Source organism: Myotis nattereri (assembly GCF_964212035.1).
Source record: "Myotis nattereri genome assembly, chromosome: 2".
NCBI classification, from domain to species: Eukaryota; Metazoa; Chordata; class Mammalia; order Chiroptera; family Vespertilionidae; genus Myotis; species Myotis nattereri.
In genome coordinates this window covers 120901782-120924885 of record NC_138076.1, presented here as the reverse complement: position 1 = coordinate 120924885, position 23104 = coordinate 120901782, and the positions used below count along the sequence as shown (strand labels likewise).

Genomic DNA, 23104 nt, shown 5'->3' with positions numbered 1-23104 from the left:
GGTCCTTCATGGGTTTTTCTTGTGTGGGTTGTGTGTGCCTTCTTGTTGTAGTTGAGCCTTGATTGCTGTTGGCATGTCAGTGGATGTGATTGACCTTCTGACTGACTGGTTATGAGGGCTGGTCGCAACTACAACAGAGAAACTGCTGTTTGGCAGCTGACCCTGTTGGTGCCAGCCATGTTTGTCCTTCAGGAGCATTGTTTGTGGAGTTGGTTGGATGGTGCTCTTGTGTGGTCTGTAGCTGGCCATTGGTATGTTGCCTCTAGAGACTTTTGGGAGGTGGTTTGGTGCAGGCCCAGGTCAACTTTTGCTTGTTTCTGGCTTGGGGCCTCTTGGTAGGAGCTACAGAGTGATCTATGGTTGGTTGCCATTTTTGCTGGGGTTGAGGCTCCCGGGAGAGGCTACCCTGAGAACAGAAGCTGGCTGCCACTTTCTGTCGGTTTGGCCTATGTGGGCACCACAGTATGAGCTGAGGCCAGCTGCCACTTGTGCCCGGCTTGCGGCTGCTTAGTTGAAGCTATGTTTTAGCCCAAGGTGGCTGCTGCTTATGCCAGGTTTGGAGCCACCCGATGGGAATTACAGTGCAAGTTTATACTGGTTGCCCATTTTGTTCTGCTTGGAGCTGCTTGTTAAGAACTATAAGGCACGCTAAGGCCAGCCACTGCTTGTTTAGAGTTAATGCAACTTTGTGAGATTTTGGAAAGGTGTGCTGTATGATCTGAAGCAGGTCGTTCCTGCAGAGGAGCCTCGAGGATCAGGTTCAGAGTTGGGTGAGATAGAGTCTCAGGGGATCACCAGGATGGAGTGAATGGTTTCAGCCAGGTTAATGGAGAGCACAGATTTGGCATTTGCCTATACTGAGTCTGTTTGTGGGCTTGCCTATGCTGAGTTCACAAAGGAACAGTGGCACTTGCCAGAATTTTTGTTGTCCCTAGGGCAGGGGTGGGCAAACTTTTTGACTCGAGGGCCACAATGGGTTCTTAAACTGGACCGGAGGGCCAGAACAAAAGCATCGATGGAGTGTTTGTGTGAACTAATATAAATTCAAAGTAAACATCATTACATAAAAGGGTACGGTCTTTTATTTCAGTAGTTTTATTCATTTCAAATGGGCTGGATCCAGCCTCCTGGCTGTAGTTTGCCCACGGCTGCCCTAGAGAGAGTTTCTCTAACCCCTGCTCCTCCAGCCCTTATTCTGAAATTTTTCCTTGGTGTTTCTTGAGCTGCTGCCCTTGTGCTGGAGCTTACTACAAGTGAATTTGTGAGCTAGTGAGTGTGTGGGTTTTTAAAGAGATTCACCTCAGTCTCCAGCTGCTCCCTATCCTTTATGGATGCAATGTGTACTGTTTTTCACAGCCAGATGTTTTGCGGACCCTCTTCTTGGCACTGATATCTCAAGTTTGGGAGCCTGATGTGGGTTCTGGGACCCCTTGTTCCTCAGGAGGAATCACTGCAGTCTAGATATTCCTCTTGATTCCTAACCACCATGCCCTGGGTGTGGGACCTGCATGTTCCACATCTCCACCCCTCCTACCAGTTTCAATGTGGCTTCTTTACATCCTTAGTTACAGGGGTTCTGTTCAGCTGCTTCTCATGGATGGTGATTGTATAATCTAGTTGGTGTTTTGATGTGGTCATGGGAGTAGACGAGCACAGCGTTACCTACTCCACCATCTTTACTGGAAGCCTCTAGATTTTATTTTATTCTATTTTTTTAGATTTTATTTTTATAAGGAAGTACATTACTAAAAATATGTCTTGAAGAAAGATGTGAATAATTTTGGTCAGTTCATTCTGGTTTACTGATGTTGTTTGTATGTTTTATGGTGTTTTCTCTCCCAGAAAGAATGATCTCTGTAAATAATATTGTTGGGCTTTATCCCAACTTTAAATTTTGTTGTTATAGTGTATGTGAAAGCATCTTAAGTAATAACTTTGTACATGCATGCTTCTCTATATAACTGTAAGGTCATGATCTTTTTGTACTCTTTGTCAGTATCAGACTTTCTCACTTCTATTTTTCTGGAGGAAAAGGGAATGAAAAAAAAAATTCTGTAGCTATTGTAAGCTTTGGGTACACAGTGACTTAAGTGTTGACATAGCTCTGATTGACACAGACATTAACCCCTTTCAACGGGCCTTACATTGTACGCTGCAGTTGAATGTCAGCAGGGATTGCCTTCACATAGCCAAGCGTCTTGCCTACAGTGTGTGTTCATTCAGCAGAATCCACTTCCAATAATGGCACTACCAATGTTAGCTGTTAACACTTTCCATGGCTGATGATTTCACCTACCTGTTTTTTCTTTACCCTTCTTTCTTGTTAAGTCATTTACCAGTATTTCAGTGACTAAATTTGAAAAAGTTGTTAACCTCATTGACCTATGCAGGTGTTTGAAACTGGGTTGTAGAGAATTGGGAAAGAAGTGAGCTTGATACTTTAAAATGCTTTTGGAATGAACAGTATTTTTATGGTTCATTATAGTTCTGCAATGGCTCTGTTTGTTACTGGTGAGCATTCTCAAGTTTTAAACACTATAGAAATGGTTCTTTTTTTAATATATATTTTTTTATTGATTAAGATATTACATATGTGTACCCTCTACCCCCCCCGCCCCCCCCCCCCCCGCTCATCCCCTCACCCCCCCGTTGTCCGTGTCCATTGGTTAGGCCTATATGCTTGCATATAAGTCCTTTGGTTGATCCTTCCCCCTTGCCCTCACCCTCCCCTACCTTCCCTCCAAGGCCCGACAGTCCAATCAAAGCCTCTCCGTCTCTGGATCAGTCCTTGTTCATCAGTTTATGTTGTTCATTATATTCCACAAATAAGTGAGATCTTGTGGTATTTATCCGCTCTCCAGTTCCATCGATGCTGTGGCAAATGGTAAGAGTTCCTTTTTCTTCATCCTCTTCTTAAAGAATACCTTTCAGCATTTCATATAATGCTGGTTTGGTGGTGATGAACTCCTTTAGGTTTTTCTTATCCGTGAAGCTCTTTATCTGACCTTCCATTCTGAATGATAGCTTTGCTGGATAAAGTAATCTTGGTTGCAGGTTCTTGCTATTCATCACTTTGAATATTTCTTGCCACTCTCTTCTGGCCTGCATGGTTTCTGTTGAGAAATCAGCTGACAGTCGGATGGGTACTCCCTTGTAGGTAACTGACTGTCTTTCTCTTGCTGCTTTTAAGATTCTCTCTTTATCTTTTGCTCTTGGCATTTTAATTATGATGTGTCTTGGTGTGGTCCTCTTTGGATTCCTTTTGTTTGGGGTTCTCTGCGCTTCCTGGACTTGTAAGTCCATTTCTTTCACCAGGTGGGGGAAGTTTTCTGTCATTATTTCTTCAAAAAGGTTTTCAATATCTTGCCCTCTCTCTCCTTCTGGTACCCCTATAATTCTGATGTTGGTACGCTTGAAGTTGTCCCAGAGGTTCCTTACACTATCTTCATACTTTTTGAATCTCTTTTCCTTTTTCTTTTTCGGTTGGGTATTTTTTGTTTCTTTGTATTTCAAATCTTTGACTTGATTCTTGGGATCCTCTTGTCTGCTGTTGGATCTCTGTAAAATATTCTTTATTTCAGTCAGTGTATGCTTAATTTCTAGTTGGACCTTTTTCATGTCCTCCATGGTCTCACTATACTCCTTGAGGGATTCATTAAATTTATCGGCGGTTTCCATAAAGTTCTTGACAAACCTTATAAACGTGGCCTTGAACTGTATATCCAGCTGTCTGCCCTCCTCCGTTTCTGCCAATTGTGACCTGTTTCTTTGTCTCCGCATTTTGGCTGCTTCCCTGTGTTGATAGAGTGGCCCTGCGCGCCAGATGTCCTGTAGGGCCCAGTGGCTCAGCCTCCCCAGTTACCTGGGGTGGACACTCTTAGTGCACTCTTGGTGCCTTGGTTGTTGTAGGATCACTGGGAGGAATTGACCTCCAGGCCAATTGGCTGTGGGAAGCAGCTGTGTCTGAAGTGGGAGAATGTTCCCCCTCTGACCACTGGGTACAGTGGCTCCTGGATCTAAGGAGGTGCTAATTCAGCCCCTGCCTGAGGCCACACAGCCGGAGCCGCCATGAAGAGGCTCAGCTGTGAAGCAATGCAAGCCGCTGCGGGGCCTTGGGCCTTCTCTTGGAAGTTCCGGGTCTGCTTGGCTGGGCTGTAGTTAGGTACATTCACATGCAAAAGCCTCTGCTGCAGCCTGGGTGGGGCGGGGTCTCAGGGAGTCAAAAGGGCGGAGAAAGAAGCTATGGCTGATTCTCCGCGCCCTGAGTCCTGCGTCTCAGTGTCCCGGTAACGGCTGCAAGCACCTCTGAGGGAAATCCGCCCTCAAGTTCGCCCGCTGCCGCCTGACAGAGCAGCCTCTCCCCGTATGAGTCCTGGGTCCCCAGAGACTTCCCAGAACCGGAGTTCAGAGCAGTCGGGAGCTTGTGATTCAAAAAGACAGCCGCGTCCTCAGGTGCCACCCCCTTTCCGTGTGCGCGAGCCGCCGCCGTACCTCTGCACTCAGCCTCCGCAGCTCCTCTGGCTCTCAGCGTGCTTTTCTTGTCTTCTAGTTGTAGAAATTACACTCAGCCAGCCTTCCTGTTGTTTTGGACGATGTTTGCTCCGTCCTTTGGGATATTTTTCAATTGTTGTGGGAGGCGACTATTTCCCAGTGTTTATCTATGCCGCCATCTTAGTTTCTCCCTCTTTTTTTTTTTTAAATATATTTTATTGATTTTTTACAGAGAGTAAGGGAGAGAGATAGAGAGTTAGAAACATCGATGAGAGAGAAACATCGATCAGCTGCCTCCTGCACATCTCCCACTGGGGATGTGCCCGCAACCCAGGTACATGCCCTTGACCGGAATTGAACCCGGGGCCCTTGAGTCCGCAGGCTGACGCTCTATCCACTGAGCGAAACCAGTTTCGGCAGAAATGGTTCTTATAGCGTCCCTTTGCTGGTCAGTTTAACTTTAAAGATTTTTTAAAAACGTATTTTGATTTTATTTTTAATGGAATCACTTCAATCTTGACATTGCTTAGTATGATATTTTTATTATTGTCATTTCTTATTGGGGTACTATCTTTTCTTCTTTTCTGTACTTTTCTTTCTCCACTAATTCCTTCCTCCCTTTTTCTATCTTTCTTTCTTTCAGTTCGGGGAGTCAGAACAGACTTTCTAGAGGAGATGATGCCTGACCTAAGAATGAAAGGAAAAGTAGGGTTTAACTAGCCATGAGAGATGGACAGGGCAGAGAAGACTGCATAAGAAGAGGTTAAGGGGTAAATGCTGAATAGTGTGGGGTTTAGATAACTGAAGAATGCCAATTTATCCTGAGTTCTAAATTTTTTAGTTAGAGAAAAATAATGTCATGGATACATGATACCAGTATCGCACCCTATTATAATAAATTAAGGGTAATTTTTGGTGAAATTTTTTGTATGATATGTTTGTATTTCTGTGAATTTCCCATATCTTTTCTCTCCCTTCCCCTTAGTTCTATTTAGTAATATCTTCAATTATTTTAAACAGTGTCTTTATTTTGTCATGCCTTATGCAAAGTGAGGAGCTGCCATACTTGCTTCCTTTTGGGAATAAGCATAACAAATTATTGATATTTTACAGATTATCTCAATACTTTTTTAAGACAATGTAATACTGAATAATGTGGATCCTGATTGGCTAACTACAAGGTTCTGAGAGCTCTGGTAGTTACTTTCTGACTCTTCAATAGGCTCTGTTTTTGCTGCTTGAGGAGGAAAGCTGATTTGGGGTTTTCTTTTTTGTCTTGGTTCTAGCACATGCAAATGACAATTCAGGCTCTCCAGGATGAATTACGGATTCAAAGGGACCTAAACCAGCTGTTTCAGCAAGACAGTAGCAATAGGACTGGTGAACCTTGTGTGGCAGAGCTGACGGAGGAGAACTTCCAGAGGCTACATGCTGAACATGAAAGACAGGCCAAAGAGCTATTTCTTCTTCGAAAGACTCTGGAGGAAATGGAACTGCGTATTGAGACTCAGAAGCAAACCCTGAATGCTCGGGATGAATCTATCAAGAAACTTCTGGAGATGTTGCAGAGCAAAGGACTTTCTGCTAAGGCTACTGAGGAAGACCATGAGAGAACAAGACGACTGGCAGAGGCAGAGATGCACGTCCACCACCTAGAAAGCCTTTTGGAGCAGAAGGAAAAAGAGAACAACATGTTGAGAGAGGTGAGTGACCATTTTTTCAATTGTTATTACTTACTGTCTTTTTATCGTGATTAGTCAGCATCTTGCTTGGCCTAAATAAATTTATGTGCTCCACCAAGGTAGTGGAAGGGAATTTTTTCTTTGGTATTTTAAGTGGTTCACTGGTTTCTGTTCTGATTTGCTCTCTCGCATGAGATAACAGTGACTGGTATGTGTACTGGCTTGATAACTTTCTGGGTCTTTCTTTTCCCCTCCTGGTTTCTATAGACACATTTTGTTGCTAGAGAGGCACAGCATTTTTTGTATTTGTTACTCATCTTTTGATTTGTTCAGAGACACACATGCAACAAAACCAGAATCAGAGTAGCTAACTATTGGTCAATTTTAAAATATTAATAAGAGAAAGTAAGCAGTAACTTCAATTTAGGTGTGCTCATAAAGTCCTTGACAGCAGTAACGGATGTTTGCCTTATGGTTTCCATGAAAACTGTTGCCTTAATATAAAATATATGTGCTAAATATATGTGCTAAAAATCATTTGCTGCCATGGAGGCATAGTGAGAAAGAAGGACATATAGGCATACTGTCACTTATAGAAAGAAAACTCAGACTTTAGCTGACCATTGTGGTTGTTAAGTTTTCACTTTTCTAGATAATGCTTCACATTGAATTAAAAAAATTGATAGCTTTATTCTCTACATGTGGTCAGAGACTTCAGATAACTTTCATATCTGGATAGAGAAAAAAAACAACTTAGAACTGTGTTAATGCCAGTGTGAATAATTCCTTCTTAAATGAAATGTAAGGAAGGAGATTTAAAAAAAATGGAATATTCCCAAGACAGCAAAATGGTAACTTTAAAAGAATACTTTTAAATTTATAGTTTGTTTCACAGTTTCTCCTTTTGCAAAAAATCAGAAATATCTACACTGAGGACATTTTTATTTTTTAAAGAGAAATTCATTTTTTTAAAAAATAATTTTATTACAGAGTAAATCCATTGTACTTTAGTATAGTAAAATTAGAAAATATATTAGCAAAAACTTTAAACCCAAGGTATCAGTACCTCGTGATAAATGTCAGTTTTCCTATGTGTATGCAGCTATGCATAATGTAATGTCACCCACTTTCTTAATAATTCGTCTTGACTGTCTGTCTTTCTTTGTCAATACTTGTAAAGTTTTATAATTTCAAATGCATTTATAACGTTTCATTGCATTTATTTGAATATCTCTTACTGTTGAAAATTTAGACCACTATTAACTTTTCAGTATTATCAACTGTGCTGTACTAAATTTCCTTAATCATTTATCCCTATATATTAATTTTGTTTAGGATAAATTCCTATACATTTTGCTCAGTCAAATAATATGTACATTTTTGAAACTTGTCTTTAAAAAAATTTTTTTTATTGATTTCATAGAGGAAGGGAGAGGGAGAGAGAGAAACATTAGTGATGAGAGAGAATAATTGATTGGCTGCCTTCTACACTCCTCCTACCTGGGATCGAAGCTGCAATCTGAGCATGTGCCCTGACCGGGTATCAAACCTGTGACCTCCTGGTTCTAGGTTGATGCTCAACCACTGAGGCATGCCAGCCAGGCTATCTTGTCTTTTAGAGTGATTAGACCAGTTGATCCTTTCAACACATACTAACTATATTGTTATGATTAATCTGTAGCAGTGTATATTTTATGCTCTTCAAATTACCATCACATCATACTTTCTTAGAAAGTTTTCTGTAATTTCCCATATTATAAACACATCCTGAGTTTCTTTCAGTTTATTTTAAAGACTTTATATTTCAATGAGATAATCCAGAGTCTGGCCATAGTACATCAAACAGCATGCAACACGAAAACTATACCAGCATCTTGATGAACTTTGAATGTTACATTTTTACTGCTTCTCTTCTGAATATTTCAACCTATGCCCATTTAATTTTGAGTTTGGGGGTTAACAAATAGTAAATAGCTAAGTATTATGAAAAGTCACCATGTTACTCTGGCAGAGAACAATCAGAATTTTGGTAAATTTGAAAAGGTGGTAGGAAATCCATAAATTTATGACCGATTTTCAAATAAACTCTACAGATAACAAGTCTCACTCATGTACCTCATGTGGAAAGAAATATAGGCCTTGTTGGGGAGATCCAAAATGATGCAGGAGTAGGTGGTGGACTTACACTTGCCGCCTCCGAGTACCAAACTGGAATTATATCTAAAATTATAGAAAGTCATCTTGAATAACCATCCTGAAGACTGCTGAAGAGAAGTCTTATAACCAAGAATTTACAGAAGCAGCCACACTGAAACTGAATCTGGGACAGACTAAACTTTGTGGCTCTAGAACAGGGGCCATTATCTCCTCACATGCCTGAATGGAGGAGAGTCCTGCCTTCACTTGGCTAAATATTGGTCTATTGAGTCATTAAGCCTCATCCTGATGACTTCCTGAGTCTCTACCCCAACACAAAGGTGTGCAAGCATACAGATAGATTTGGTAGGCCAGGGAACATTTACTGAGTGGCCTTAGACCCAGCACTGGCACCAAGTTTGAACCTGTATCAGTCTGGTAAGCACCAGTTGCCCCTACCTGGTGACCCACTGTGAACCTACTTCATACAATTTGAGTACAGCCAGAGGCTCTGTCAGTGACTGAGCCTCTTAGGCAACAAACAGGCAGAAGTGGATTTCAGGGGCCTGGTGCTAGTAAAAGCCTACTGTGGTGAGTAGCTTGGTCCTTCCTGCATACACCCAGGTCCAGCAGAGGCAGCCACAAACTGTCGATCCCTTGTAGTTACAAACAGTCATAGGCAGCGTCTGACTTTGGCCTGTACCAGAGTCCCTCCTGTGAGGCCCCAACACCAACACACCCAGTGACCAGCTTCAGACAAAATCAGAGCAGGATTCAGTAAGCTTCACAAGCAGCATATCCAAAGGGAGATCTTGGCAGCACCACATCCTGCTGATTGAATTCACTTCATGTGGTCAATACCTGCACAGCAACTCACATGCCATGGTTGGGGTTGAGCCTCACAGCCAGCCAGCCTGAGGGTCCATTCTGCACAGGAATATGCCAATAGCAGTCAAGACTCAGTAATAAACAGGCAAGCTCACATAACTCGCACAAGGACATTCTTGGAGCACCGAATTCAGGTGGTCAAGAAGATTGAACTACTGAACTCCACAAGGACACCTACTACATAAGGCCACCCCATGAAGACATGAAGGCAAAGTAGATCTATATAATACATAGAAATAACAAAGAGGAAGCCAAAACAGGGAGACAAAGAAATATACCCCAAATGAAAAAATAGGAGAAATCTCCAAAGATCTAAATGAAATGGAGGCAAGCAGTTTATCATATAGAGTTCAAAGTAATGGTTATAAGGATGCTCAATGGCATGAAAATGGACATAGAAACCATGAAAAATGACCAGTCAGAAATGAAGAATGACATAGCTGAAAATAATACACTGGAAGGAATTAACAGTAGGTTAGAAGCAGCAGAGAATCAAATCTGCAAGTGAGAAGACAAGGTAGAAAAATATCACTCAGAGAAGCAAAAAGAAAAAATACTTAAAAAATAAAGGGCAGTTTAAAGGAACTTTGGGACAACATGAAGTGTAACAATGTCTGCATCATTGGCATACCAGAAGGAGAAGAGAGAATAAGGGATCAAGAACCCATTTGAAGAAATAATAGCAGAAATTTCCCTAACCTGGTGAAGGAAAAAGACATGGAAATCCAGGAAGCTTAGAGAGTTCCAAAGAAAATGAACCCACAGAAGCCCACATCAAGACACATTATAATTAAAATGGCAAAGTTTAAATACAAATAGAGAATCTTAAAAACAGAAAGAGAAAGATAGTTACCTACAAGGGAGCTCCCATAAGACTGTCAGTTGATTTCTCAACAAAATCATTTCAGGCCAGAAGGGTTGCCATGAAATATTCAAAGTGATGAAAAGCAAAGACCTGCAACCAAGACTACTTTACTCAGCAAGGCTATCATGTAAAATTAAGGAGAATTAAGGAACTTCCCAGAGAAGAGAAATAAAGGAGCTTATTACACCAAACCAATATTACAAGAAATGTTAATGGGCCTGCTTAAAGAAGGAGAAGAAGAAGAAGAAAGCAAAACAAAATGAAAGGATATAGTTAAAAGGATAAAATGGCAATAAAAACATACCTATCAATAATCAAATCACTTAAATGCTCTAATCAAAAGATATAGGGTAGCTGAATGGACAAGAAAAAAAGGCCCATATATATATGTAGTCTACAAGAGACCTACCTCAGAAACAAAGATACACACAAAAGTAATGGGATGGAGCAAGTTATTTCATGCAAATAGGAAAAAAATGATGTTGGGGTAGCAATACTTTTATCTGAAAAAATAGACTTTGAAACAAAGGATATAGTGAGAGACAAAAAAGGATAGTATGTAATGGTAAAGAAAGCAATCCAAAAAGAGGATATAACCCTTGTAAACCTTTATGCACCCAATACAGGAGCACTTAAATATGTAAAGCAAATCTTGACGGACATACAGGGATAGTAATAGAGTCATAGTATGTGACTTTAACCCCTCATTTACACCAATGGATATATGTCCCAGCAGAAAATCAACAAGGGAATGGTGGTCTTAAATGACATCTTCAGAGCATTTTACCCTAAAGCATGGAATACACATTCTTTTCAAGTGTACATGGAACATTTTGTAGGATAGACCATGTTAGGACACAAAACAAGCCTCAGTAAGTTTAAGAAGATTGAAATCATATCAAGCATGTGCTGCCAGTCACTACTTGAGCCAATTAAGCAGAGAAAGTGTTGGATCATATATAAGCATTAATTCCAATACTGCTGGCAGTATGGGAGAGCAGCAGGTCATCCACAAAAATCTGCTCTGCAGCCCCTCCTAAATCAGCTGCTTATCTAGAGTAGGACAAGGATTACATGGGGGAAGTAGGGATTAAAGACATGGGAAAGTAGGCTATGCAGGCTGGGGTGGAACTCCATTAAATCTTTCTATGATAATAGGCAGGTCCTGAATGAGAATAAACCACATTCCAAGGTTGACTCCCAGGTCCCGGGGGTATACAAATTCCAGTTAAGTTAGAATGTCTTTTTTTTTTTAACCAGAACAAGGAAATCATGGTTAATGGTGCATGATTAATATATCCCATAACCACAGCTAGTACCCAGTATTAAAGACACAAAAAACAAACTAAAAAACACACAAAGACATGAAGAGTAAATAACATATTACTTAACAATGAATCAGTTTAAAATGAGGAAGAAGTCAAAAGATACCCTGAAACAAATGAAGATGACAACACAACAACCCCAAATCTATGGGACACGATGAAATCAATCCTAAAAGGGAAATTCATAGCATTACAAGCCTACCTTGAGAAGCAAGAATAATCTCAAATAAAATCTAACTTTACTTTTAAAGGAACTTTAAAAGAACAACAAACAAAGCCCAAAGTGAGTAGAAGAAAGGAAATAATAAAGATCAGAGCAGAAATAAATGAAATGGAGTCCAAAAAAGCAAGACAAAAGATCAAGGAAACCAATACCTGTTTTTTTGAAAAGATAAACAAGAGTGATAGACCTTTCATTATGTTTATTAAGGAAAAAAAGAGAGTGGAGCCAAATAAATAAAATCAGAAATGAAAGAGAAGTACAACTGACACCAAAGAAATACAAAGGATTATGAGAAAACGTTACGAATGACTATGTGCCAACAAACTGGAGAATCTGGAAGAAATGAATAAATTCCTAGAAATTTAGAATCTTTCAAAACTGAATCCAAAAGAATCAGAGAGTCTGAATAGATAGATTATAACTAGTGAAATTGAAGCAGTAATAAAAATACTGCCAACAAATAAAAGTTCTGGACTGGATGGCTTCACAGGTGAATTTTACCAAACATTCAAAGAAGATCTAACAACTATCCTTCTCAAATTATTCCATAAAATTCAAGAGGAAGGAAGACTCCCAGGCTCATTTTTGAGAGCCAGCATTATCCTAATCCCAAGACCAGATAAAGACACTATAAAGAAAATTATAGGTCAATACCCCTGATAAACTTATATACTAAAATCTTCAATAAAATATAAGCAAACCTGATCCAGCAAGTCATTAAAAGGATCATACACCATGATTCAATGGGATTTATTCCAGAGATGCAAAGTTGGTACAATACTCAACAGATTAACAAATAAGATAGAAAACACAAAGAAAATGAAGGATAAAGATCACATGATCATATCAATGGAGGCAGAAAAGCATTTGATAAAATCCAGCACCCATGTCTGATAAAAACTCTCAGCAAAGTGGAAATAGAGGGAACATACTTCAATGTAATAAAGGCCATGTATGATAAACTCACAGCTGACATCATGCTCAATGGGCAAAAACAAGTATTTTTCATAAGATCTGGATCAATTTGGGGGTATCTGCTTTCACCACTTTTATTCAACAAAGTACTGGAAGTCCTAGCCAAAGCAATCAGATAAGAAATGAAACTCATTGTTTGCAGATGACATGATTCTATATATAGAGAGCCCTAAAGATTCCGTAAAAAAACTGCTAGAACTGATAAATGAATTCAGTAAAGTAGTAGGATACAAAGCAAATATCTAGAAATCAGTTGCATTTTTATACACCAATAATGAATTATCAGAAAGGAAAACTAAGAAGACAAGCCCATTTACATTCACAATTGTTTAAAAAAGAATAAAATACTTAGGAATAAATTTAACCAAGGACGTAAAAGACCTGTACTCAGAAAATTATAAGACATTAAAGAAAACAGTGAGGAAGTTACAAATAAATGAAAGCATATACTATGTTCATGGATCGGAAGAATTAACATTAAAATGTTCATACTACTCAAATCCATCTATATGTTCAACCCAGTTCTCACCAAGAAGCCAATGGCATATATCACAGACCTAGAATGAATGTTTTATAATTTTATATGGACGTAAAAAACCCTCTAATAGTCACAGCAATCTTGAGAAAGAACACAATTGGAGGAATCATACTCCCTGATAATAAAACTGTACTTTACGGCCAGTGGTATTCAAAAGAACATGGAACTAGCATAAAAAGCAGGCATATAGATGAGTAGAACAGAATAGAGAGCCCAGAAATAAACCCACATGTTTATAGTCAATTAATTGACAAAGGAAGCAAAAACATACAATGGGGTAAAGATAGTCTATGCAATAAACGATGTAGATACATGCAAAAAAAAAAAAAAAGAATGAAAAGAAAAAGAAACTAGACCACCTCCTTACACCATACACAAGAATAAACTCAAAATGGATTAAAGAGTTAAATGTTAGACTTGAAACCATAAAAGTCCTAGAAGAAAACATAGGCAATAAAATGTTAGATATTTCTCTTAGCCACACTTTTTCTGATATATTTGTTCTGACAAGGGAAACAAAAGGAAAAATAAACAAGTGGGACTACATCAAACTAAGGAGTTAGTATCCCAACTTTATAAAGAATTTATAAAACTCAACACAAATCAAACAAATAAGTTAATCAAAAATGGGCAAGAGACCTGAATAGAAACTTCTCCAAAGAGGACATACTAATGGCCAACAGACACAAAAAGATGCTCAACGTCATTAATCATCAGAGGAATGCAAATTAAAACCACAATGATATATCACTTCATACCTGCCATAATGGCTATCATCAATACATCAATAAACATCAAGTGTTGGTGAGGATGTGGAGCAAAGGGAACTCTCGTGCACTGTTGGTGGATTACAAATTAGTGCAGTCACTGTGGAAAGCAGTACAGAGTTACCTCTAAAAATTAAAAATGGAACTCCCTAATGACCCAGTAATTCCAAAGGAACTCGAAACACTAATTTGAAAAAAATATATGCACCCCTATGTTCATTGCAGTGTTATTTACAATAGCCAAGGTTTGGAAGTAGCTTGAGTGTCTCATCAGTAGATGAGTGGATAAGGAAGAGTGGATAAGGAAGTGGTGGTACATTTATACAGTGGGATATTACTCGGCCATAAAAAAGGACGGCTTACCTTTTCAAACAACATGGATGAATCTGGAAAGCATTATGCTAAGTGAAATCAGCCAGTCAGAGAAAGACAAGTGCCATATGATTTCACTCTTTTGTGGAATCTAATAAACAAAATGAACCAACAAGCAAGATAGAAACTGTGTCATAGATAGAGAGCAGACTGACAGATGTTGGTGTGTGTGTGTGTGGGGGATCAGTGGGGAGGGCTGGAGGGGTTGAGCAAAAAAGAAAGAAAAAACTCGTGGACCGGGACAACAGTGTGGTGATTGTTGTGGAGAGGTGGAAGAAGAATATAGGGAGAATAAACGGTGATGAAAGGAGAGTTGATTTGGGGTGGTAAAGACAAAATGCAGTGTACAGATGATGTGTTGTTGAAATGTGCACTTGAAACCTGTATAATTTTGTTGACCAGTGTCATCTCAATAAATTCAATAAAAAGTGGGAAAAAAAGAAATATAGGCCTTGTCAACCATACCAATACACAGGTCCAGTTGCCATTCACAGTATAGCATCATCTTATAGGAAACACAGTCATACAATTTAAAATTATTTAAGAGCAAGTGGAAATGCTTGCTTCAGAAATAAATGTTTAGAAAGCTTGTTTTCCTTTCTATTTCTCTTATTACTTTTAAGATTTAGCTCAAATTTTAATTCTTTTTTAAAGTCTTTTCTGTGCAGCTCTATACATATATATAGATGAACTAATGTTATAATATACTTACATGTATATTTCTTCATTGTTCACTTAATTTTTTTCATCAAAGCTGTCCATTTTTTAATCTTTATATTGCCAGTGTCTAAAATACTCAGTGGGTACTCAAAAAATGTGAGTTGGATAAGTTGAAATGTAGACAAAGAAATTTAAACCTGGAGGTTATAGAAAGGATAGCCTTTGTAGTTTATTTTTTCTCCTGCACGACCACTGGATATTAAAACTTGATGAAAGTTAGAAAACAAACTAAATCTCCAAACCAGTTTTGCTAATGAGTTTAGATACAGAAATCCTATCCTATATAATAAAAGCCTAATATGCTAAGTGTCTGGTCGTCTGTTCAACCAATCAAAGCGTAATATGCTAATGATATGCTAAGGCCGCTCAGCTGCTTGCTATGACGTGCACTGACCGCCAGAGGGCAGATAGTTGACTGTACAACCAGTCACTATGACGTGCACTGACCACTAGGGGGCAGACAGTCGACCGATTGACCAGTTGCTATGACATACACTGACCATTAGGGGGCAGATGCTCCAACGGGTAGGTTAGCTTGCTGCTGCGGTCTGGCTGATGAGGACTGAGCGAGATGGGCCAGACATGCCCTGGAGCCCTCCCGTGGTACCTCCTCGGCTAGCCAACCTCTTGCATCCCTCCCTGGCGCCAGTCGTGGGTGGGTGGGTGGGTGAGAGGTAATTAACCAAAGACCATCCTATAAAATAAAAGGCTAATATGCAAATTGACCAAATGGTAGAATGACCGATTGCTATGATGTGCACTGACCACCAGGGGGCAGACGCTCAACACAGGAGCTGACCCCTGGTGGTCAGTGCGCACCCACAGGGCGAAGTGCCATTCTGCCAGAAACCCGGCTCATGGCTGGTGAGCGCAGCTGTGGTGGCGGGAGCCTCTCCCATCTCTGTGGTAGAGCTAATGATGTCCAACTCTGTGGTAGAGCTAATGATGTCCAGGGAGTGGGAGTAAGTCAGCAGTTGGACATCCCCTGAGGGCTCCTGGACTGCGAGAGGGCACAGGTCGGGCTGAGGGGACCCCCCCCCCCCGAGTGCACGAATTTTGTGCACTGGACCTCTAGTTATAAATAATACATTAGCCGATGGAGTTAACGTTATGATAAAAGGAGACAGTAAACTGATAATTATGAGTTCAAATAAAGGAATTGAGTGGAATCTAATTATGTTGGGGGAGGGAATTTCTGTTAACAGTGTATCTTTGGGGAGGTACCCTTTACGGGAGATCTGAAAAAAGACAAGAAGATAGTTTTCCTGAGTATTTGGGTAAAATCATTTCATGAAGAGTTAATAATTTCAAAGGCTTGATGGGAAAGAGTTTTGAGCAAACAGTAAGGAAGCTAGAGGGCAAAAGTAGCCTATATTATAAAACCCTAATATGCAAATTGACCGAACAGCAAAATGACGGGTGGAATGACTGGTTGCTCTAGTGTTCATTGACCACCACAGAGGGAGCACCGCTCAGCTGACCAATGGGTGCCAGACACTGGGCTCACTGCTGGCGAGCGCTCTTCAGCGGTGCAAACCTCTCCCACCTCCGTGGCAGCGCACTACTGAGCAGCAGTGGTGGCAGGCGCAGTGGGACCAGGATGAACCGGGGCGGCGCGGTGCGTGGCTGCCTGCCACTTTGCTCACTACTAAATCCCTTGGGGGATGTCAGACTGCTGGTTTCGGCCCCAATCCCCACAGGTCCCTCAGCCTGGCTTGTGGGGGTTGGGCCGAAACTGGCAATCCGACATCCCCCCAGGGGTCCCGGATTGTGAGAGGGCGCAGGCCAGGCTGAGGGACCCTACTGGTGCACGAATCCGTGCAGCGGGTCTCTAGTATTGTATAAAAGGAAGGCTGGCATGAGATGAGAGGTTGAAGCGGTAGTCAGGGACAGACTCACTTATTTCATTCATCAGATATTTATTGGGCACTAACCATGTGCAAAGCACTAGGGACACAGCAGTGAACAAAAGAAAATTCATGCCCTTTAGGAGGCAAAAGCACTTGACTTCATGATCCTTGCAGATAATACACCAATTTTATTCAAAGTACAAGAAAAACCATTCCAGTGTTTAATCAAGGGACTGAAAAATCTGGTTTAGTTTTTGAAATTTACTCTGGTTGTACTGAGAATAAATGGGAAAGGTATAGTTAAGCATTAACAAGGAAGTCTAAAGAACTTAACAGCTCTAATATAGCTTCAGTGAATGGTGATTTGAAATGACTGTTGTATATTATATCACTAGTGTATCATGAAATGCAAAAAGAATTGTGCATTGGCCATGCCAGGATATCATAGGTTTTATTGTCCATATTTTAAAAATCTATATTTCATCACTTCTAGGATTCACAAGTTTTCCCATTTTAACAATTGTGCAATTGTCTTACCCTTGATGGTATTTTACATTCTTTGTCAGCAAGGCAGCAGTCCTGCTAGATTTGTTTGCCTGTGTATTCACAAGCATAGTCATAGCTGTTCATTGTTTTTTAAACATTGGGAGAAACTTAAAAAAAATACATATTTTTATTAAATTCAGAGAGGAAGAGAGGGAGAAAGAAATAGAAACATCAGTGATGAGAGAGAATCATTGATCAGCTGCCTCCTGCACACCCCATACTGGGGATTGAGCCCAAAACCTGGACATGTGCCCTTGACTGGAATCAAAACCCTGGGACCCTTCAGTCCGCAGACTGACGCTCTATCCACTGAGCCAAACCAGCTAGGGCAAAGTTGTTCATTTTGTTATCATGTTAGTTGATGGTGTGAGCCTTGGTATTTATTGTTGACTTTAATTTGTTGTTCAGTGTGTATTCAGAATATTGCACTGTGAATCAACATTGAAACAAAAAAAATTGGTATGGAGAATTGCCGGGGTCCAACCCCAGCGGGTCCAGGGGTCCCCAAAGGTGTGGACGGAGTTGACGAAGAAAAAAGGACACGGAGACAGCGTTCAGTTGATCAGCAGCCTAGCCAGGATCTCCAGCCAAGTTCTGGTCTGGATCTCCAGCAAAGTTCTGTTTAGGATCTCCAGCCAGGTTCTGTGTCCATGGTCTCTTGCTAGGTTCTCCAGCCAGGTTCTCCAGGTTCTCCAGCCAGGTTCTGTAGCCATGTTCCCTCGCTAGGTTCTCCAGCCAGGTTCTGTCCAGGTTCTCCAGCCAGGTTCAGTCACCAGGTTCTAGTCAGGTTCTCTTGCCAATTTCTGTAGTCAGGTTCAGTCCAGGATCTTTTGCTATGTTCTCTCACTAGGTTCTGTCTCTAGGTTCTGAGGCCAGTTTCTGTCCAGGATCTTTTGCCATGTTCTCTCCAGCGAAGTTCTTCTGTCTCTAGAGAACGTTCTGTGTAGGTTCTGTGCCAATTTCTGTCTCTCTGTCTTCTTACATCTGTATTTATACCAGTTGATTCAATCCTATCAATCTCTATTACAAAGGTTAGGGCGTTTCTTATCTCCATTCCAGGGAGTAAAGATTATGTAGCTTAAGCATGATTGTTCATAGTTAAAGTGATTAATTACCCGCCTGGCACTTACTTAAGAGGTTTTATTCCCTCCCTAACTTCAGGGGAAAATCCCTACCTGGGGAAACAACCTTTCTCAGAGACCTTGGTTAAAACACATAGTGCCAAGAAGGTGAGCAAACATATTAAGAACAGTATGCCATATATGCCAGGTCCCTTGAAACAGCAAGCATGGACCAGCTCCCGGCGATGTCATAAAAATAGTTCAGAATGATACATGATTAAACTCTATGGTTAAATAAGTAAAAAAGCATGGTTGCAATCAGTATAAAATAAAAATTCTGAATAATAAGGCATTGTGTCATGATTTATTTGGAGGCATTTCCTCCTTTACAGCACATAAAACAATGGTATATCTTAAATTTAATGGCATCTTAGATATGATGAAATCTGGTAACATTAAAATGGCATTTATACCAAGTAACATTTGTGATTAGTTTGTCATTTTGTTTATGAACATGATTTTGTAACTTACAGGTTGATGTACTAAATAAAAGCCAAAGAAGGAAATTAAATTTAAATTAAGCATTGTATTTTCTCTTTGTACTGAAATTACATTATGTGACTACTTAATATTAGATTTTATATTGTTTATTGTAATAGCTTTCCTTTGATTGATAGAAGAGTGGGGACCTCTATTGGACAAATATTGACTTACAGGCAAGACTTGATTAGTGCTTGGGGCTTATGCATATGAGTTTTAGCAAGTTTTATAAGTGATTCTGTTATACACCAAAGTTTGAGACCCAAATTTTGGTTCTAGGGCTAATGCAGAACATTATCTAAGGTCCTATGGAATTTTTGGATCTGCAGTTTATATGCACATTAAGTATTGTCGGTAGGCTAAATAAATAATATATTTCAGACCTATATGTGCTTCCATTTTTTTTTGAGATCAGATGAGATCGGGCATGTTCAGTGTGGTATGGCCATAGACAGCTCCTATTTTTTAAAATGTAGATATTGTTGTGATGACTAAAATATAGATTTAAGACATTATTACATTCATGCTAATTTTTGTCTCTATAATATTTCAATCAACAAACCTTGGTAGTACATCTGTTAATTATGTTAGGCTTTGCAGAAATGTTTGAGGTTAAAAGTCCTATTATTTGATTAGGTTCTTGGCTTGAAATACTGAATCTAACTAGCATAACTGAGGAAAGCCTGTCTGTATCATAGGCAGTTGTAAGGTATAAGCAGAGGAGAGGAGAGGGGAAAAATTAATAGAGATATATATAGAAAAAACTAGAAATAACAAAGAATAGGAAGAATTAAAAAGAAAAGGAGCCCCTAGTTAGTTTGCTCTTTTGTAGTGATTTTGGAAAATGAGTATCTTATTTATTCAGGTTCTTTCGCCTCCCTTCTTTTTGTCATTTATTCCTCATTTCCATTTTGACAGATAATACATTTTCTCAGATTAATGCCATTACTAGAGATGGTAAAAGGTTAAAGTACAATGTTGTCTGACATTGGCTGAGTTAAGATACAGAAAAAAAAAGTGAGGATTCTTTCTGTTTATACTTTCCTTTATTTCTGTCTTTTTTGTTGTGAGTAGAGTAGACCTAGAACTTGTGTAAAGGGTTGAATCTATAAAAGGACTTCAAAAGCCATGTGGAGCTTCTACCCTTGAACCAAGGGGTTTGGAGGCTGATACTTGAAACTTAAAGACAAGAAATTTCAGACATAAGTAGTACTTTTCAGTCACAAATACTCCTTTCTCTTAGTTGTATAATTAAAAGTTGGCTTATTTTGAAAAAGAAACTATTAAAGAAAGAGAGAAGTATGAAAATTTGTTTCTAATGTTTGTTTTTCTAACTCTAGCTATTATTCTATAGTAAGTTAATGAGAGGAAATGAACACATTTTCTACTGTCAACCTCAGTTGGCAGTGTGACAAGAACCAGATAATTTTACCTGTACTTTAATTTTTTTTGAATGAAAATTTTCAGGTCAAAAGGAGCAAAATGAAGTGAGCAAATAACATATTCTACTTCTCATATTCATTTCTATTTCCAGAGTTTCATCTTATTATTAACAGTGCATGAGTCAGAGGCTTGATGTGCTCATTGGGAACAGGGGATGTTATCAGCTCACTGACTGCAAGATCTGTTCATAATGATGTTTAATGTGCAGGCCTCTCAATGGAAATTTGTTATGAGTGAAAGGTTTTAAAATGTCTTAATAGGAAAGCTTTATGCCTAAATGGTTCTAAATGCATCCTAGTTTCTTAGCATAGGAGGACATTTTTAAAATTCAAATGAATTTCTGTTTTCTTTGTTTTGCTTATATGCTAAGGTTTAAAATGAAATTATAAGAGTTTCACCTTAACGCATTTTAAAATTTACCTAACTTGGAATTAGAGAATGGGAAAGTGGTCAGTTAAATTAGTTCAGTATCTGAATTATGAGGTATTACAAAGAAATGCAGTTTTAATATTTTCAAGTGGATAGAGAAATACCAAATAAAAATGCAAAGTATAGGTTACAGGATTTTATTAATAAAGATTACTTATAGTTAGTAGGATTCATTTTATTTTTGTTTATACATTTTAAAGTTTTATGCTCATTTATTGAACAAATATTGCTAAATATCTCCTGTGTACTCAGTTAATCACCTTGCTTACAGTGTGGAGAATTGATTAAATGTGGACAAACTGGAGGCTGGGAGAAAGTTGATGAGTTGTTTGTTTTCATGCAGGTGAGAGATTATTGTGGCCTGAACTGATATATATATATATTCAGAGTTTGTCCTGGATTAATGTATTCTGGATTTTACTGTCTTCCTTAATTAACTGTTTTGTCTTGCAAGATTTAATGTAATTTTGAATTAACTTGATCCTTTTATGACTTGCTTTTAAACACTCTGTTAGGGGTAGTCTAGATAGTCTTCCCTCTAGAGCAGCGGTTCTCAACCTGTGGGTCGCGACCCATTTGGGGGTCGAACGACCCTTTCACAAGGCTCGCCTAAGACCGTCGGAAAACACATATATAATTACATGTTGTTTTTGTGATTAATCACTATGCTTTACTTATGTTCAATTTGTAAGAATGAAAATACATCCTGCATACCAGATATTTACATTACAATTCATAACAGTAGCAAAATTACAGTTATGAAGTAGCAACGAAAATAATTTTATGGTTGGGAGTCACCACAACATGAGGAACTGTATTTAAGGGCCGCAGCATTAGGAAGATTAAGAACCACTGCTCTAGAGCTACTGGTGGATGAGCTCTACCCCTAAGACTTGGCCTTTCTAGTACCAGTATTTCTACTAAGTGCCTCTGATATTCTCTTCACTTTGGAACTTAAATTTTTCCCAGCCCAATGTGAATTAAGGTAGTTGCTTAAATCATAGCTCTGTGGTAATTGTTTTGTCCTCAGTAGTTGTTCTTTGTCTGACATTGTGGAGTCTTGCCCTGTGCATGCACACTTTTTGACCAAAGACTCAAGGGGACCCCTGTCAGATACTGCTGCCCTTCTGGCTAGCTTCCTTCTCTATGTTATTCTACTTTGCACATTTCCACTGTCTTTAGGAGTCTCACATATTGATCTGTCTTTTGAGTTCTGCAAGTCTGTTGTTTTCTGTTTGGGTTTCCCCTCCTTGCATCACGTATTGGATAGCAGGTCTGGGCCATCACCTTGTTTGTTTCTTTTCCTTAAGGATCAGAGTCCTATGATGCTTGTTTTTCAATTTCTGAAAACAAGTATTTTAATCATTTTGTCTAATTTTAAAATAGTTTGACAGGAGGACCAGTTTTCTATCTATTATGGTCATACCGTATTGCTTTTGAAGGGAGTGAGAAATAAATAGGAAACTCGTTGAAGCATTTAAAGCAGATTAGTGTCATGATTTGTTGTTGCTTTATCAAGATTACCTCAATACTCTCTTGAAAATGGACAGAGCAATTGGAAGAAAACTAACTAGAGACCATTATAGTTATCTACGCTTAAACTAGGCTAGAAATGGAGTGAAACATAAATTTAGAAAATATTTTGAACACAAAACAGGATGTGCTATTGAATTACTTGTGGGAAATGAAGATCTGGGAGGAATGAAAGCAGACACGGGTGTTTGGCTTGCGCTACTCGTAGAGTAGTGCCATATGTAACCAGATGGGGAAGACATCTCACTAGATTAAAGAGAATATCAAGAGGTTTTTCAAATTTTACTTAATAAATAACTTTGAGTTCCCTGTTAGACATCTAAGGAGAAATAGCAAATGAGGAGTTGGATATGTGAGTCTTGAAATCAGAGCAGAAGGCAGGCCCAGAAATTCATTAGTATCTCAATTGAATTTTAAGCAATGTAGGTTAGAGAGTTTAGATGGAAAAGAGAATAGGGTTTAGGACTGATCCCCCAGCCACTATAGTACTTGGGGGTCTAATTTAGAAGCAAGAACATACAAAATAAACAGAAGGGACAACTGGAATGATAGAAAAAGAAGACTGTGGTGTCACAATAATTAAGAGGAAATGTGTATATTGGAGGGAGTGGACTACTACTTTGAATAACTCTGAGAGTTCTAGGAAGATGAGGACAGAGCCCTAACCACTGGCTAAATGGTTAGAGCATCGGCCCACACACCAAAAACAAATCTATATGA

At 39.2% G+C, this 23104-nt stretch overlaps 1 protein-coding gene across 1 annotated transcript in view; it reads left to right on the top strand.

Moving 5' to 3' along the window:
- Positions 1–23104, top strand: part of ERC1 (ELKS/RAB6-interacting/CAST family member 1) — a 443495-nt gene that overhangs the window by 82075 nt on the left and 338316 nt on the right. Inside the window, exon 3 of the mRNA XM_081083645.1 lies at positions 5778–6194. Within this exon, the coding sequence (XP_080939771.1) occupies positions 5778–6194 (417 nt within the window). The remainder of the gene's footprint in view (positions 1–5777; positions 6195–23104) is intronic.